This window comes from Calliphora vicina, chromosome 2 (assembly GCF_958450345.1).
Source record: "Calliphora vicina chromosome 2, idCalVici1.1, whole genome shotgun sequence".
NCBI classification, from domain to species: domain Eukaryota; kingdom Metazoa; phylum Arthropoda; class Insecta; order Diptera; family Calliphoridae; genus Calliphora; species Calliphora vicina.
This window is the reverse complement of record NC_088781.1, coordinates 62685712-62705344: the sequence shown is the minus strand read 5'-3', so window position 1 is coordinate 62705344 and position 19633 is coordinate 62685712. Positions and strand designations below refer to the sequence as shown.

The window sequence follows — 19633 nt, the reverse complement described above, 5'->3', positions numbered from 1 at the left end:
TAATTTGTTTATAGATTAACGGTAACGGTATTTACGATTATATCGGTAACTGTATTTGAGCTTTTTTATAAACAAACATAAAGTGGGAAGCTTTTTGCTTGTCTGCAGATATACCCAGAGTCATTGGCGGAATCGAATCGACTGGTCTATCGGGGCACCCAAACAGTAACAGTATCCAATCTAGGTAATATTTAATTTTATACTAAAAATAATGTTAATATAAGAGATGCAATAGAGACATTTTACTTTTTGACATTAGTTTTCAAAGTTTCTAAAACAAGTATAAATTACTATAGAGCACATTAGATATTATTTAGCCAATTTCCTACCCATAATTCCTTCCTTTACAATAAAAATATAATTTTATATAAAATTAAATACATATAAAATTACAAAAGAATTGCAAAATGCAAAGTTTTACTAAAACTAGTCATCATTTCTAACAATACAAAAGAAAAAATTCAAAGAAGATGAATAAACCTTTAGGTAACTTTCCAATTCATTATCACCTAACCAAATTGCTAAAATCACCATAATTTGCAAGTTTCATTTCAAGACACTACTTCTTTTCCCTCCGTTTACAAGATTTTTGGTTTTCTAAGCAGGCTGCAGTCGTGATGGGTGAATTGAAAAATAATCTATAAAACATTCAATGGAAATGCGAAAAACAAAGGAAGAAGAACTCTATATAAAGACAACAAAACTCCCGCGGGTAAGAAAAAGGGATAAAAGGCTCATACATTTTCCAATAAATACATACATTTAGATGTCTATACAAAAGATGTAGTCATACACACTTACATTTTTTAGTCGTATTCACCTAAGTCAAGCCGAAGAAAAATGGCCAAAATGTTGAAATAAAGTTTAAATAATGTCTAAGGCTAAACATAAAAAATAAACGAACAAAAATAAAAAATACGGAAACACTTTTCGTTTGGTAACAAGTCCTAAAACTAAAACGAAATAGTGTTTGGTCAACACTTAGAAAGAACACGCATTTTAAAATTTCAAAACACTTTTTTTTATTCATATTGATACTGTGATTGCACAGTGACTAAAGCAAAGATTAGATGAGGTTTAATAACATCAAGTTAAATAAAAAATTGAATTTTATTTTGTAAAATTTTATAATCTTGGCAAAATTTTGTTTTGATATTAATTAATTAATAATAGCACTTCCTCTTTTAATAACATTAGCGCTCAATATCAACAAATAATAAACAAAAACGGCAAGAAAGGCACTGCCTAGCATTGGAGAGATAAAGATGGATAAAAATAAACTATTTGTTAGAGAAGTAGAATGGCGCGAAGAGCTAGAGATATGCGAAAAGAGAAACGATGTCGGAACATGGCCTCGGCCATTATCATTATGAAAATAAGAATCTAGCAACATATATTTCGAGTATTCTGAGAATATGAAACAACATTTCTTAAACTTATTATAAACTATTTTGTTGAATATTCACTTTTTAAATAAGATGAGGTCAAATTAGCAACAGCCTGCTTAAATGTAACAAAGATGTTAGTGCTGATATTATACTGGCAGAGCCGCATAAGACTGGAGGATATCAGTTGATAAAGTACATGCATTATCAATTTCACAATAATTTGCCTTCTGATTAAAACCTTAGTAGTTAAGTCAGTATGAGCCAACTAGCGCGGTATTTTTCTCTGATCCATTTGATAAAAGATTCTCTCGAATGTTGGTGAATCGCTACATCATCTATGACATTTAAACAATTAATGTGGATCCTAATCAGGTAATCACGTCTGCCTGCTCAATACTATAGTAGTGCTTGGTAGATGCGCAGCGACCCAACTTACAGCGATGTTAGATAGACGATCCAGTATTGACTGTTCTTCCTTACACTGTCTAAATAAGGTAGATGTTGTCGACCTGGCTGTCGACGAATATGCTAATGCTCCCACTAATATTTATTACTAGTAAACTCTTACAGTAAAATCTTAAAACCACGGTATTGCAAATTACATCTTGAAACATGCCTGTTACCAGCAGTTACACATCGTATAGGAGACACCACCCCACCATGCTTTGTCACTCAATTTTGGAATTTTAACAATTCAGTTGCCGAGCTTGTTGAATTGCGATATTTGTTACGTTGTTGAAGACCACTTCAATATATGTATAGGAATACTTCCATAGTGTATTGTTTAAATTTTGTAGATTTAGGAATGGTCGTTAAAACCTTAAGCTGGGATGTCTCTGTTGAGTAACCTTTTAGGTAGTAGTGTTATCATTTCGTGAGTCGTAAATGGCCTTCCAAATACTGCGTTATATATATGTGAGTCGACGAGTTTTTCCAAGATATGCTACAATATGATTGACTTATTTTGTACATCCATCCTTTTAGCATAGATCTTATTAGAGTGGCCCCTGGACAGAAGCAATAAAGTTTTGTTTATTAATTTTATTTTTCATTAATGTATACTTCCGCCTTTCGACAAAATTACCTCATAAATTCTATTTGGAAGAGAATTATAAAATTGCGATAAATATTGTAAAGAAATTTCCGACCATGCCGATTTTATTGCAGCAATTAAAGATTCACGATCATCAAATTGCCGTCCGGACTCGTACACTTTCCGAGACAACCATCCCCACACGTTTTCCATTATGTTTAAGTCCGGGGAGTATGGTGGCCATGGCAGCAATTCAACATTTTGCTCGCCAATCCACGTTTTAATAATCCTTGCCGTGTGGATAGGAGCATTATCCTGTTGGAAAATCCATGGGATGGATCCAAACAAGTCTCGACATTTTGGAAACGCCGCTTGCAGAATAGATTTATAAGAATTTGCTGTCATTTTCGAGGTTTGAAATTCCAAATCTATAACTCCATAGAACGATATCGCACCCAGACCATAACACCACCAACTCGACTATGGCGACGGTCTAGAAAACGTTCTTCCTTCCTTAGATCATGGAAATAATAGTTAAAACCATCGGGTCCATCAAAATTGACCCACTGGTTCCACTCACTCTTCCAAGTTATGTGTTCTTTGCCAAAATTTAACAGTAACTCCTTACGTTGCTGGTTTAGTGGTGGTTTTTTCTGCAATTGATTCGTTTTAAGTATTCTGCTGCATTTATTATCCTTCTAACGGTTGAAAGAATAGCACTGGAACCACTTTTTGCTTTGATTTTAGCGGCAGAGTCAATAGAATTGGAGGCATTCTTAGAATATTTCACCTTTCCGTAGCTGTTCTGGCCATTGTTTGCCTTCCCTTCATGTTTTTGCCATATTTTTCTTTATTTCTTAAATAATTCCACACAACCTTAGCACTTTTATTTATTTTTACAGAAATTTCCCGGCCCAACAAACCTTGGTCATTTAGGCATCAATTTTTGCCTTCTCTTCCACTTTTAATGATTTACCACGGCCCATTTTCACTTAAAACCGATGGGAAATTGTTTTCGTTTTTTGTTTTAAAATAATGTTGAACTATTTTGTTATTAAAATTTACACAAATGACCATACAACTACGTTTCTATCACTGCACCTATTAAACTGACGCAAAAATAATTTACACTTTGAAACTTAGAAATTACGAAAAGAAGCACAGATTAAATCTAACGGACCTTTTTCGACTTTTCTTGGTTTACACTCTTTATCTCAATTGTTAAACCTTTAAACCTATTATCTTGAGAGCAGCAAGCTAAAATTGAATGCTAAAACACTGCACCTATTCATGTGAAGCAAAGTGTAATTTTATGCCAGTATGGTGTGTGTTGTGGTCGTGAATATAGCCACACATATATGCAAGTCTTCCATGGTTAGAAGGCCCGTGGATAATCTGTAGCACATTTTAAGTACCGCAGCTTAATCTATAAGCCTTATAGGGCGTTTCCTTAAGCAGATCTTCGATGAATCACACCAGAGTCAAGGCGAGGTACTATCCCTATTGGTGATTACGTGATCTATAACGAACTCAGCCAGTTTCAATTCGATGGCATCCCATTCGATTACTACAGGAGTAATGTAGCAGTCTTGTTTAATCGACATAACCAAAAACAGGTTATTTGTAACTGCCTCGTTTAGGCTCTTCCTATAGAAGCCGCAGGTCCAGCAGTTGTTGCTAGATGAGCTTTTTGGCTATTTTCACCTTCATTCTAATAGCGTTACATTTGGAACTGTGGCAGAATCCTTGAACTTGATGTTCTCATCTGATATAGCATAGATAGGGTATTTCCGTTTGCATTATTGGTAATCTTTTCAGAATGAATGGCTCTTTGTCAAGATTTAAGAATATTTCTCCGATTCTTATTTTTCTTTCATTTACCCTTAGATTGTTCCTGGGACTTAACGGACAGTTGTTGGAAAGTAGGTATTCTTGTCAACATCGGATCCGCTAACAATTGAAAAATTATGTCATCGTCGAAATTAAGAAACAAGCTAGCTATATCAGGCTGAGCTTACAATTCCTTGATCCTGAATCAGTACGAATCAACAAAGAGAAAATGTTCGTTATTTTGGTGGTAGCCTTTTAAATAGGAATCTAAAAGTTATTCTCATTTTATTCAGACTGATGCGAGATCCATTAAGGGTGGCGCTAATATCATCCTGATTCAGTAAGAATCAATGTGGCCCAGTAGTTCAGCAAGTAGTCAATGTACCCTTATAGACAGTAAATGTCACTAATATCCTATCACTTGGCAGACTCCAATTTATATATTTTGGTTCATTTGACACGTATTTGCTCTTTGCAGTGCAGATAGACGACAATTGATTTTTTATACATCCCAGGTAATCTAGCGTGTAGACAATTGCCTCTTAAGTGTCTGTAAGTAATCTAGAGTGTAGTCACTTTAAACCTTTTGTGTGTAATTCGTACAAACTGGTTCAAAAAGTTTATTTTTAATTCAGCTTACTAATATTCCATGTAATATAGCATGAAGTCTATAGTTAATTTAGTGTCTCTTAGTAACCTTTAGTGAAGTCACTTTAAACGTTTATTTTGTACTGTACATTAGAAAGTAGTTGATTTTAGCAATTAGTTTTTTTTGGATGAAAAAACTAACTAATAATTCTCTATGGTTCTGAGTTTATTTAAAAACAATTTTCTATATTATTGTATATTTTTTTTTGTTGGTAACATATTTTAAATTTTGTTTAAAATCCTGACAAACATTTTTTGTCATAATAAAAAAATATTTTTTTTTGGAGCTATTTTGGGATATAGTTTATAGTTTTATAGTTTTTTTGAACCTGTGGTCCCACTGTGTCTTTCCTATCACCTTTCAAGTGAGATAAAACGTGTTAGTTTTAAGTCAAGTTTTGTACTACAGTATCATTATCAAGTCACGACAAATTCTTTAGGTTGCTTAAACTTCTACTTTTTTTACTCAACAGACTTTTTCGATTTTATTTTAGAAACTAAAAACTTAAAAAAAACATTTGAAGTTTGTCAAGATGTAAGAGACAAATAAAGTTTCCATTTGAGTACTACCCTTTTTGTGAATTTCAAATCAGTAACTAACTACTAAAACAACAGCAGCAACAACAACAAGAGAAGGAACCTTTTATGGAGTGAAAGAGTTTAGATTGTTGGGTAGGAACAACTGAAGTACGAGTAGAAACAAAAGAAGAAGACGACTGCATCATCATCATCATCACCATCATGATCATCAGCTACAACATGGTCATCATGAATACATGCATGTTTAAAATGCGGAAAAACTAAAGCGTTACTAAAAACGTTTGTACTCGTACTCACTGTGCAAGAGTGTGTATTTGTTGTATGCATAGCATAGAATAGAAAAGAATGGCACGAGCAATTCACACTGTCAGTAATCTAAGCATGACCATATAAGTGAAGTAGGTGTGAAAATTACAAATGCAAACAATGTTTCAAACTTTTGCAAGTTGTCTTGCCAACCCATCAAACAGTCAACCAAACAGCCAGCTATCTGGCCAGTCAACCAACCAGTCATCTAACCAACTATTCTACCATAGAGCTGCGTCACTGAGCCTCAATGACTAACTGATGGGTTTGTTTGGACTGGCGTGTAAGTGAGTACAAGTGCGAATGTTTGTGTTTTTTTTCTTCGTATAAATTTGGTTTGATGTTGGCCACAATGAAAGAAGATCAAAGTGTGTCAGTTTCACGGAGTACAAAAATCAACAGCCAACATGTCATTTTTGGTTTCGTTCTTAAACTGATAAAGATGCCATTGTGTTAAATCTCACTGATAATGATGCTCTTGCTCATCATCATCATCACCACCATCACCATCAGTTTCTACTTTTTGCAGGGAGATTTTGAATTTTCCTCTAGGGCATTTTAAAAAGATTTGCCATTTTTTATGAATTTATTTTGCCGCTCTTCATTGCATGCATTATTTATTTCCTATAATATTCTAAAGTAAATCAGAATGCCGCTTCCACACAAAGTTCTACAAAGAGCCAATGATTTTCTAGTTTTTTTTTCATGCATTTCTGTATTATTTTGCATGTTTTTCGCTGTTGTTTTAATAGAATATTCCCTTTATTTTCCTTTGAGTAGTAAATAATTCATTCCAAGGAGTTTGTATGCAATTCTTTAAATATGCACATAAAACATATTTATAGCTTCATAAAATACAGTATTTATGAAAATGATAAGGGAATTTATGTAAATATAACATAAATTGTTGCGACTAATTGAAATTTATTGTTGTGTTTAAACGTTGATTATAAATCAGACCAAGGAGAAAGAAAAAAACAAAAGACTTAAGACGCTAACTTGTAAGTGCGTATGGTTGCAAGTGGGAGTTGCCTGTAGCGTGATTTCGGACTATTTCAATTGCAATAATTTAAGTTTTACGAACATTTGTGATATGTACGAGTATATACTATAATAAAAAATAGCAAACAAATTATTTATAATCATTTTAAGATGCAAAATTTACTAGAGTTTCCAAAATACCGAAGAATTTCAAAACCGCGGATTCGGTTTTTAAAAAATTAAAAACCGATCGGTTTCGGTTTGCGTTTGTGCTGATGTTTTGTAATATCCAAATCACTTTCTGAGTCGATCGCCATGAAATTAGGAAGTATGATTTCTGTCTATATGAAACTTATTCCTATTGAATTCTTTGTGAATGCCAACATTTGTAAGAGATTTCTTTAATGTGATTTTCGGCCAGATCATCATAAAATTATATGTATATACAATTTATTTTGAGCGAAATTTGTGTAGAGACCTGTATAAATTAAAAATCTTTGATGGATAAAGTCTTATAACGGGAGGACACTTGTGGGGCTAGGTAAAATAATTAACAGATTTTAGCCCGTATCAAATGTGATCGAAATATCTTCATCATTGCGACTCTTTAAGTGATTCCGAGTCGATCGGTATACCTTAGGTGGGTATTAGACTAATATTTTTGTTCGTTACAAAGATCAGCAAAAACGCATAATAGCATCCCCATACTGGTGGTGTAAGGTATAATAATTTATGCTTCAATGGTAAAATACAAAAACAAAACAACTTAGAAAAATTTAAGCTCTTTTTTCTCCTTATGATACAACTCTACTTAGTTAATGCTGAGGAAAAAGCATGATATTCTTTTTATTTTACAAAAACTAATTGGACAAACTCCCATTTGTTTTTTAATAATAAGTACAACAATTGGACAGAGGAAATTTATAAACAATTTTGATATCATGTGAAAGGTTTCTGCAAGGCGATTTCAATGCTGTACTTGCAATTTTCGTGCATTTCCAAAAATATTCGAAATTTTGTAATTTTTTGCAAACTTGTTAAGTTTTTAAAATTTTGGCATACAATTATTTATAGTGATTAGTAATAAAGTAATACGTGTGCATCGTCAGAAAAGTTTGCGTTTTTAGAAATTCAATCTTATTCGAATATTATTTAAATTTATCGAAACATATTTTCTCCTGGATCTGACTTTAGTTGAGGCCACTACACCCGAAACAATTGAAAAAAAATCATGAAAGTGTGAGGGATTGTGGAAGTCATAGTCATCTCACATAGCTCAATGATTGAAATTCTGAATGATCAATTGTATTTGCTGCAAGATGGCTGCCGCGTTTGCTCACAATCGGGTGCATACAAATCCTTGAATTAAGCTACGAAATGGTTCCTCTTCCGCCCTATTCTCTGGATTTAGAGACGAGTGACTATTTCCAAACCTGAATAAAGTTCTCGGCGGAAAGAGATGAAATCATATCACGTAATTTACCTATTTTGATGACCTCAACAAATATTATTTTTTGGAAGGAATAACAAAATTGGAGAAACGTTGGATAAAGAGCATAGAGCTCAAAGGAGACTATGTTGGAAATTAAAATGATTTTTTATCTAAAATCCTGTGTTTCATTCAAGAAGGAACGGTCTTTTTCATTATGATTCAATACAAACATTTTACTTTAACTAAAATACTTCCAACACTTAATGCAAAAAAAGTCATTTATTTATCGTGCTTCTCTTGTGATTATCATTATACCCTACACCACCAATAGTGGGGAGGGTATTATGAGTTTGTTCAGATGTTTGTAACGCCCTTAGAATCACTTTCTGAGTCGATTAAACGATGTAAACCTTGTGCGCAGAGTACAGGTAGCAATTTTGAAGATATTTGGATAAAATTTGGTACATATAACTTTTTTGGCCCAAGGACGGAGCCTATTGTCCTCCCAAAATTGGACTTTATCGCTCATAAATGTTAAATTTATATAGGTATCTTCACAAATTTTGCTCCAACTACATTTTATATATACGGAATTCATGTTACCAAATTTTATTATGATCGGTCCATAATTAATCATAGCACTCATATAAGACCCGCTTCCGGAAATCACTTTAGCGTAGAGAGAAGTCAATTAGTTATTTTATACATCCCATGTAACCTAGCGTGAAGTCAATTAACCCTTAGTGTATCTAAGTAAACTATAGTGTAGTCACTATATACGTTTATTTTGTACTGCACTTTACAAAGAAGTTATTTTACCAACCAGAAGTATCTATTGGAGAGTTTTTGCTGGAAGGTTTATTTACAAGAAATCGGTTATGAGATGTATTTCTAAATGACTATTTAAAGTCTAAAAATAACTAGTTATGTTGCAGAACAAGTAACCAGTTAGGTAGCTATTAAGGTAACTGACTCTATGTAACTGGTATATGAATCGAATGCGTTGGCTTCTTTGGACCAACTATCAGACAGTCATAAAGGGTCAATTGATCCCCTGCTTAGGACATGCAAGTGTTAAAATAACTAGTCACGTAGCTATTTATATAACTAGTTGCCACCCTAAATAATAGGTAAAATCAGTACTTCGGGACAGTCTCCTAGAACTACTGGGATTGTACACAAAATAAACAAAAGCTTTTAGTCTCCGCACAAAGTATATAGAGGTGACAATTTTGAAATTTCAAATCAGCTTCCTAGGACAGCTCCCATGGATAGAGAAAGATATAATACTAGTTGGTACCTAATTTATTGTGTGTTAAAGTAAACCGCTTTATGTTTCATAAAATATTTTTATCTTCTTACTCGCGTCACCTCTGTATACTTTGTGGTCTCAAACGAGCTTTCAAACAGGAAGTCTGTGTTATGTTTGTTTTTCACCAAACATTTTGTTCACCATTTTTTTCGCAAAAATTATTTTTTTCCCCATTTTTTTATAAAAAAATAATTTTTAACCCTTCAGTTCAGTAATATTGAATTAAAATAAAAATAACAGCTGAGGTTGAGTGGTCTGCCGGAAGATCACTGTTATACATTCGCGTTTTAAATTTTTGGTTGCAGTGAATTTGGGAATCTTTTTGAGGTATGTAAGCCAATAAGTAGCTTGTTCACTTGATATGACATATGGTTAGATGATATGGCTTGAAACAGTTGCCTACCTTTAGGAGTTGTTGCTAAAGAGCACCCAAAATGTATGCTAATATACAGCAACCAAAATAATCGACGAACTGATCTCGACATACTACTACATACATACATATGTCACATCTTGAAGGAGTTTATTCCAGAATCTAATATTTAAGGTTATTTATTAGTAGCAGTTTCCTTTATTATGTTTAGATAATTCAGTTCTTATTATTTTGAAGAACTTCTGTTTATAAAATACTTTGTATCCATATATCAACTACAACCAATTGAAAAAAATATTTTTTTACAAATGCTTTTTTGAGTAATTTTTTTGTTTGAGTCTTTTTCTAGTTTCCGCTCTATGTATATTTTTTCTATGGCTGTAAGCAAGGTCTATTAATAAGGTCTGTGCAACTAAGCAGCTGATAATTTTTTGCCTCTTTGTGTTTACATACTGTGCTTGTCAAATTTTGTTTACTTTTGTAAAGTATTGACATTCTTTTTTAATTCTATAAAAGTTCTAATAAAAACAAATTCAAAACTGAAAAAATAAGTTAACAACATAAAATAGTAATAAAAGGAAAAATGAAATTTCACAAACAAAAAAATTATGGTTTTTGTGACAATTATGTTGCTGACGCAGATTTCTGCCAAGGAAAATATTCTGTTTATACAGCTATTCTGATAGTTGATTATATCTATTGCCTGTTTGCATCTCATATCTTGCTTTTTCAATGTGTTATTATTTCATTACTATTCCCCTGAAAACTGTGCTCCTTGGTAACTGAACGCACTTGTGAACTGCAAGATGCTTCATAATTCTCCAGATATACTCCGCGTTTTTTATTAGTTTAGCTTTCTTTTTCATATTTTTATTAGTTGTTTATTATTAATTATTCATGAATTTCATATATTTAAAAAAACTAATATGAATGTAGTTGAAATAAAATTATAATATGTACGTTTGTTTTGGTATTTTAGTCAGCTGTTTTTGACAAGTTCAGTATAGTTTTACACAAACAAAATGACTGTTTTTGAATTGTTGTAAAGTTGCACAGACCTGATTAATAGACCTTGGCTGTAAGTAACGTAGACTGTATGCAGTAGTTACTGAAAAGCAAGTTATTTAAAATTTTAAAGTCATTTCCAAGTTTTTTCTGAGAAGTTCTGTATTATTTTTTTCCTTTAATTCAGCAAGAAATTTTAACTTTTGATGCCATTTAAAAGTTAGAAATTAGTAACCATAGGGTACAACTAGAGGCGCAAATGAGAGTAAGCTGAGAGTAACAATAATTACTCTCTCACACGTACTTGTGATATGTGAATTCAACATACTTGTGATATAATTGAACACATTAAAATACTTGAAATTTTAACTTTGATTTTCCGACTAAATACAGACCGAACCACTTTATTACACTTCTATACAATTATGGCAAATTTTTGAATACTTTTTTGGCCGAAACACGCTAATTTTGCTCAAACGAAAAAAAAATATTTTTTATTAATTTTTGACACTTAATTTTGTTTGTGGTAGAATTTAATTTATAAAACAGAGTTTCAATTTTTGGCATTGAAAATAGAAGAAAATTTAAATAAGTTAAAATTTTAAAATTTTTATACAACTCTGTGTGTCTGGTGAAAATTAAAAAGGCACCAATACAATCTCAAAACTATGTACTAATACATTCTCACGACTTAGGTTTTTGACAACAGACTTAGATTTTTTCTCTCTCAGTAACGCTTCTATGGATACATTATTCTATGTTAGTAACATTCATAAAAAAACACATTAGAAACAATATTCAATAAAATTGATTTATTTCAGAGCAAATGGGAAAAATAAATAGATTTCAGTGAATTTATGTAGAATTGAAATAGTCAAATGGCAAAATGTTTTGGGAAACTGAAAATTAACCGCTGCAGTAGCAACCATCACGAGAGTTTCTATAGATCCAGTCCAAGAACTTACTAACACGAGCATAGACACCAGGAGCATTAGGTTGGGCACAACCGAAACCGAAAGAAACGACACCTTTAGGGAGTAAACAGAAATTGATTAATATTCAGAAATTGATTAACTTATATTTAGCTTGAAAACTAATAATATTAGTGAACAAATGTTTAAGTTAACAATGGTTTACTAAGCAAATTTTCCATAATTCCTATAGTAAACTAATGTTAACATTAATTATCACACAGAGAAAACAGATTCGTGATAGCAACCGAATTTGTTGCCAATCGAATGATTCTATTTTAGTGACCGAATTTTACAGTTGAGGCTACAATATTTTGTAAGGGGTAACTAAAGTTTGGTTGCCTCAACTTAAATTCGTCTTTATCAACTGACTTTTTGTTTTCTCTGTGCATTAATGAATACCGGTCTAATATTTTCTCAATATAAAGTGAGCTTAATTTCATAATAATTGTATACAGTTTAATGATTTTAAGTATTAAAGTAATCGATATTGAGCAAATGTAGCTAAATATCATTTAAACTTACCAGCCAACTTAAAACGACCCTCATTGACAATCAAAGGACCACCACTGTCTCCTTGACAGGCATCCTTACCGCCCTGCTTAACCAAACCAGCGCACAGCATGACATCATGAATTTTGTTCTTATATCTGGTATTGCGACATTGCTGGTTGGTAATGATGGGTACAGTAACCTCTTGCAAGTAGTTGGAAGTAACACCACCCTCCTTAATCAAACCCCAGCCGGCTACAATAGCATCCTTGTTATCAAAGTTGTGATTCTTATTGGGCAAACAGACTGGACGGATTTTGTCGGTAAATTGTATGGGTGATTCCAATCTTAATAATGCGACATCATTGGTAATAGTATTAGGATTATATTGGGGATGCATGATAACTCTAGAGACCTAAAATATAAAATTATATTAATGATTAGTTAGCGGTTTTTATACATTATTATTCTGTCTAGAACTAGGAAGTAGTTTAGAGAGAAGTAAATAAATTATTTGCAGACTGTTGAACAGTAAGAAACAGTAAGAACACGAAACAAGCCGCCAAACAGACTACAGCATTTAAATGTGAGAAATTATATAAAGTTTTTATTTCCGGCAAGTTTGTTAGCCAAGTCTTTCGTTTTCCTTTTGAGTATACAATTGCACAGTGGGTTGATAGTGCCTGTTTTTGTTTAATATTGTTTTAATAGAAATAATTTCGCAGACTTTTGAGATGAAAAGGATTTTTTTCATTCATATCATATTAAAATGGTAAAAATTATGTTGAAAAGCCTTCAATGATTTGTCAATGGTATCTGCTAATGAACCAAACAATATTTCTTTGACAGCCGGTAGGTCATATTCCAAGTTTTGTATAAGAAATATTTAATTGTGAATATGTCCACAAAGTTTCCTTTATGAAAAAGCGTGTTTGTTTAAAAAATTCGTTGAAAATATTAACTCCGAGTAGAACAAGTCGTATTTAAATTATTTTATAAGGAATATTTCTCTTAAAGTGTTCCCACCTAATCCACTGTACATTTAACTATTTGTTTCATTTTTTAAAGGTAGTTTGTTTGTCGCTGTAATATTTCTTCTTTATAAACAAATAAGTTCATTGTGCAAAGGATTGCAGTACCAGTTTTGTTTGTTTGTTTGCTGTTTTATTCTCACCTTTCTTGTAATACCAGGATCAGTGGATGATCTGTCCAATTGTAATAAACGTATTGTTATCTGATCACGATTATTGTGCACACAATGTGCGGCAGTCAACACGTAACGATCATTAATCAAAGTACCACCACAGAAGAGTCGTGGATAATAGCGACCCTTGACCAACTGTGCCGTCCAGGGATATTTATTTTGGCGCACCTGTGTGCCACCAACAATGCGATTGACATTTGGTGTACCGCAGACTGTAATGAACAAATGATATGAATTACCAATCAAATAATTGCTTAGTTATATAAAAGAGAGTGTAATTTCTCTTAAAGGATAAAATGAAAGAAAAACTTACAGCATTTGTTACTGCACTGTTTACTAGTCGCTCCCTTCTTGCCTTTCGATTCATCATTTAGATCAGCGATTTCACTGGCCTCTGCTCCATAATTATTAACAAATTGCTCAAAATTTTCACTCAATGTCTCCAATTGATCTCTGGGTTTTTCGTAGACATAAGCAGCCTGTGTAACGGCCCACAAACAGCCAAGTGTTAAAATGAATAATTTCATTTTGTTTAAGTTGAAATCCTTGAGTTTTTAAATTTAAATAAATAAATAAATTACTTTTTTTCTTTTATTAACAACTGAGCTCTTTCACAGGCCCAGCTGAAATGTTGAAGTTTTATTAAAAACCGCCTCTTCTTATAGTTTCATTGTAATTATAATTTCTTGCATATTTTTTTAATTATTCCAAATTCAAATCCATATTCTTAAACTTTCTTTGTTTTTATTTTCTTTTTTTTTTAACCGGCATGACGTTTTTTTTAGCTTAGCTTAAAGTGTTATGGAAATCACTTGAATTTTTTTCTTTCTTTCAGTTTTTGATTATTTTTTTTCATTACTCTTAAAACTGTCATAAAACGCTAATGAAATTTATGGCCACTTTGCTGAATTAACCCTTCTTTCTTAAGAAAAAAAACTTATTTTGCATACTCATGCATAAACATGCCCCCAAAATCATCTCGCAAATATAACCTTATTAATATTTCAATTTTTGGTTATTTTTTTTTCTTTCTTCGACTAATTTGATTTTTATTGGATTCTTCTTTTATTGTTTGTTTTATTCTCAGCTTAATACACGATTTACATATGTACGTAAGTACGCACGCAAAAGACACACACAATCTTAAGCGATCTTGTGGTTTTTATTTCAATAATATTTTGTTTATTTATAAACAAACATAAAACGATTGCTGGTAGACTTTTTATTGCATACACTTTAATTTTAACCAAAAAATGTTCGATCTGTCTGTAATGGTCCATATATGAAATAATGCAATACTTTTTTGCATTTTTTTTAATAAATATTCTAATGTATTGGGTTGTCATTCGAATAAAAATTATTCGAATAATCGAGGAAAAAATATTTTTTAATTCAAATGAATACATTTTTTCAATTTAGATTAAAAAATAATTGCATCAATAATTGTCTAATAATCGACAAATATACGGATGATCAGTATCATTTTAAAGCGCAAACGTGACGGTTGACTTTACATACTAAATAGATAGAATTTCTGATAGATTTGTACAGTTTTTACTCAACTATCAATGGACATATTTTCGGCATGATTACGAAAACTATAATGTGTTCTTTGTTATAATGTAATGTAATGTTGATGTACAAAAATAATTGTTTTCCTATGAAGGTTTTTGCGTTAATAGAAATAATGGCGTCCTTTGTTTTGGAAAATGTTCACTCCTTGTGGTGGTTCAACGCTAAAGATGTGGATTTTGAGCACATTTTTCTGTAGAGCAAAAATGGTTGAATATATTGCAAATATGATTTCACAAGTCGATTCTGCATTAAAAATTAATACAAAGTAACCCAAACGAAATCTAATGAAGATATTCAGAAATTATTATTACAATGAGCAAAATTGGTATCATTCGCCAAAATATGGCCAAAAAATTAGTTTTTCCCGAAAAACGCAAAATTTAAATCGCTGGTACGAAAAAACTGTAGGAGGTATTGATATATTTTTTTCATATTTTTATTCCCTATTATAATCTCAATAAATCCCAATGTAATTATCTACAAATTCTGAAATTTGTTTAAACAAAATTTTTAAAAATTTGAAAATGGAAATTTGAAACTGTCGTTAAAAAAATTTAATTTTTTGGTTATATCTGCGAATAGGTTTGCGGTATTCTAAGAAGACAAAAAATCATATACAAATAAATATGGATATATTTTAAGTAAAACTTACCCAATTTTATAATTTTTTTTTTTTTATAAAAAAAAGCTTAGATCCTTTCCTTTAAGATATTTTAGGTCGCTTAGTGCGATGCGAGTGGGATATCTATCAAAATAATTATTTTGTAGATCAAGATATAAAATTTTTGATTTTTTTTTGCAAAATCGAACTTATTTTTCATTATGGGCCCTTATTGATCAAAAGAAAACTTAGTTGTTTTCCTTTAAGTCCTAATTGGTCGCTTAGTGGGATGCGACCAATTAGGATAAATGTATAACACAAACATTTTATATCTTGAATTACAAAACATTTATTATGGATAGACCACTCGCATCCCACTAAGCGACCAAAACCATCTTAAAGAAATAGACTTAAGCTTTCTTTATAGAAAAAAAATTAAAAAAGCGCCCATTATAAAAAAAAATACAAAAAAGTTTTTGAAATTGCCAAAAAAAATCAAAAATTGTATATATTGAGATACAAAACAATTATTTTTATATTTATTCCACTCGCATCCCACTAACCAACCAAATAGGACTTAAAGGAAAACAACTTAGCTTTCTTTTTAGCAAAAAAAAAAAAATAAAAAGGGCCCATTTTGAAAAAAGTTCGAATTTGCAAAAAAAAAGTCAATAATTATATGTCTTGAGTTACAAAATTGAAGAAAGAGCTATCTAAACTGTTTGGGACACATTTTGCTAAGAACAATAGGTAATAAGTTACATGGAAAAGAAAAAACACATGCTTGGCCAAAATTTAAAATTTTGACCCTCTCTAACTCAGAGAGTTCTCGACTGATCTTGTTGAAAAATTGTGTCTGAGTTACTATCCAATAGAACTAACCTTGGTGTTTGTTCACTTGACATGAAGTGCCCCATAAATAGTAAAATTTTGCATATATCTGATTTTTGCCCTCGATGCGCGTCCCGAAATCGTTGTCTGATTTGGCTCAAATTTTCAGCACTTAACTCTTAGATCTTAGTCACAATATTTCGGCCGGCACCTTTCAAAATTCGAACAACAATTTTTTTCCATACAACTGCGTGTCACTCTACTGAACATGTTGACTGAAAAATTGCTTCGAAGGCTACTAACATTCACAGATAGGGACCAATATGGCTGAACTTGAAGTTTTAAGACAACGCTGGGATCGAAAATAATGTTTCTGTGGTTTTTGATGTAAAACCGGATGACGTTCATTTATTGATAGTATTGGGAAATTCATTTCCCAATTACTATAACATACTTATAACACAGATGGTTTAAAAAAATCCTTTTAATTTTGAATCAGAGCTCAATAGTGTCATCCTCATAATAATTCTGTTTACTTAATTTTCAGCAGATCTCTATATAATTTCTGTTCTATTGTTAATATGTATACAAAAAAATATAGAAACTTTTGAATGTTAAAATACATTATTTTATTTTACTAAAGCAAAATTTGGAACACGCCATGAACTCTTGAACACTTTACATATAAAACCCAAAGTTCAAATGTTAATGTCGCACACATTAACAGTTATCGTCATTAAAGCAATGCTTTAGGAGTTATTGTTCATATAAATAATCATATCTGAATTAATGGTAAATTATAATAAATCTTCCTTTCAACTAATATTCGTGAGTAAAAGTTAGCATAATTAAGAAAATTATTTATATTGTTATTTATTCAAAAAAAATTTTAATTTATAAAAACTTGGCCAAAAGTTGGCCGACAAAGTTCGACCATATTATACCTTACACTTTTATAATTTACAGCCCTGGCTCCTAGAAAGCAGCAAATGATTTACATGAAGTTCAGGATAAAATTTAATTTAAAAACCACATCAAATTTTCGTCATTAAACAATTTTTAATTGCTATTGGCGTGGAGAAGCGAACTGGGTCAGCTAGTCCATTATATAGCTCATTCTCACTTAGCAACCTATATTTAAATGCTAGACATCACCTCATTACAGCTTGATCAAACTCTGTGTGTTACATGCCATTGTAAAAATTGTTCAGCTGCTGATCGTGCGTAGATACACATAAACTTTATGATCCCCAAGTAATAAATCACTTTTAGAGAATAAGTTCGCCTTAATTAAGATAATAAAACCTAAATAAATTCAAAACATAAAATATATATTTGTAAAAACGATACGCATGTAAATTCAAACCAATAATAAAGAAATAAATAACAAAACTTTTAAAGACATAAATTTGGCAAAATAGTTTTAACTCGAAATGAGATGCTACAAATTTATTCAAATTCATGCTAATATTTATATCGCAGACATATGTTTTGTATTATTTTATGGCTGTATTAATATTTATATTAATAAAAGTAAAAGTTATTTAGTGGGGATGATTGAGAAAATAATGCTAATTAGGCTTAATTAGTAGTTTTATGTGAGTATAATGTTACTTGTTGTTGTCTGTATTTAGTAGGGTCACAATATGTTTTTATATTTATAAATTTTCTATATTAGCTACTATATATTTATGGTCGTTTATATATTTAATGAACATATTCATATGAAATATTTATACTTATTAAATGCCCTTTGGTATGTCATAAGTATTTTAAAAGAATCAAACCGCTTTTTAATTATAAAATGGGTTTTTCGTTTAAAATCTTGAGGAAAAATAATATGCATGTATATTTAAGAGACAATTTTCAATGCCCTCCGGCTTAAATGTAACACTATAAGCTGAAATTAAAAAAAAAAAATCACAACCAAATGATGAAGAGTTCTGCGAAAATTAATATAACTTAACTTGACCAAACATTTAAGACAAATATGTACACAGAATTAAACAGATGTTTGAAAGTATTAACTCATGATCTCACTCATGATGAGGTGCCATTTTTTAATAATAACATCAATATTCGCTCATAATTACAATTTTTTCACCCACTTTGTGGAAGTAGAATTTCACCAAATTTTTACCACATATAGAATCAGTTATGTTGATTCTTATGCAATAAAACCAATAATGGTGTATATACTTATACACTATTTTTTATGGTGTATATACTTATACACTATTTTTTTTATTGATGGGACGTTATTTTTTGCTTCCTTTTAATAAAAAATACAAAAACTATTTCATTAACACAAACTCCTTTGAAAATTCGGGGTAAAATATGTAGCATATTTTCAGGGCTTTAGGGCAACATTGTTTGACAGGAACACTTATACGCTTATCAAACTTTCTGGCATAAATGATGCCTTTATTCGGCCTTTTGCCCTTTTTTGTGTTCATTTCTAAAACAAATGTAGTTTGGTAAGGGTATAACATGTTCTTATCAAATAATGTTGCCCTAAAACTCCAAAGGTATGCTACACGTTTCACCCTCAATTTGATCAAAGGGTTAGAAATGCAGACCTTTTTAAACAGCAAAGTGTATAGTTTTACAACATTTAGAAGGTACATAAAAGAAAATTGGTAATGGTTTTTGTTCTATTGTAACTTTTAATAAATGGTACAAAATATGTTGGCAACATTTTGTGTCAGAAAAGCAAATGTCATTAATTTTCATGAGAACAGAACACAAAGAAGCACAAAATGCAGTAAAGAAATCACCATAATGTATTTGAACCTGATTGTTCGAATTATGATCAAAATTGTGATCTGTAGTTTGACTACAAAGTTTACATGGATAATCAAATGTTGGGACATTATTATATCAACTCAGAAAGTGATTTTGAATTGAATCAAGTATATTATAAAAACAACTGATCTTGCACGAAAGAATTACAAAGACTCAGATGTCCATCCGTTATTAGCCATCTATAATGCACTAAACACATTCAACACAGCAGGCTACTCTGACTAAAACCTGTTAAAAATCATTAATTTTAATGCAAAACGATAAAAATTAATAGTTTGGTATTTTTGTAATTATTGTTCTGAAGTG

General features: G+C 31.2%; 1 protein-coding gene across 1 annotated transcript; it reads right to left on the bottom strand.

The window, feature by feature from the left end:
- Nucleotides 1-11645: 11645 nt before the first annotated feature.
- LOC135951279 (trypsin-1) lies at nt 11646-14124 on the bottom strand. The gene is made up of 4 exons (XM_065500897.1): nt 13829-14124; nt 13486-13727; nt 12345-12726; nt 11646-11876 (listed from the first exon to the last, which is right to left on the bottom strand). The coding sequence occupies exons 1-4, from the start codon at nt 14040-14042 to the stop codon at nt 11755-11757; spliced, it is 960 nt and encodes a 319-aa protein (XP_065356969.1). The 5' UTR covers nt 14043-14124; the 3' UTR covers nt 11646-11754.
- Nucleotides 14125-19633: the final 5509 nt, after the last annotated feature.

Coding starts and splice junctions, on each gene's coding strand:
- LOC135951279 (XM_065500897.1), bottom strand. CDS start 14,042: ATGAAATTATTCATTTTAACACTTGGCTGTTTGTGGGCCGTTACACAG. Junction 12,727..13,485: donor ATCCTGGTATTACAAGAAAG/GTGAGAATAAAA, acceptor TTTATATTTTAG/GTCTCTAGAGTTATCATGCA. Junction 11,877..12,344: donor GGGTCGTTTTAAGTTGGCTG/GTAAGTTTAAAT, acceptor TACTCCCTAAAG/GTGTCGTTTCTTTCGGTTTC.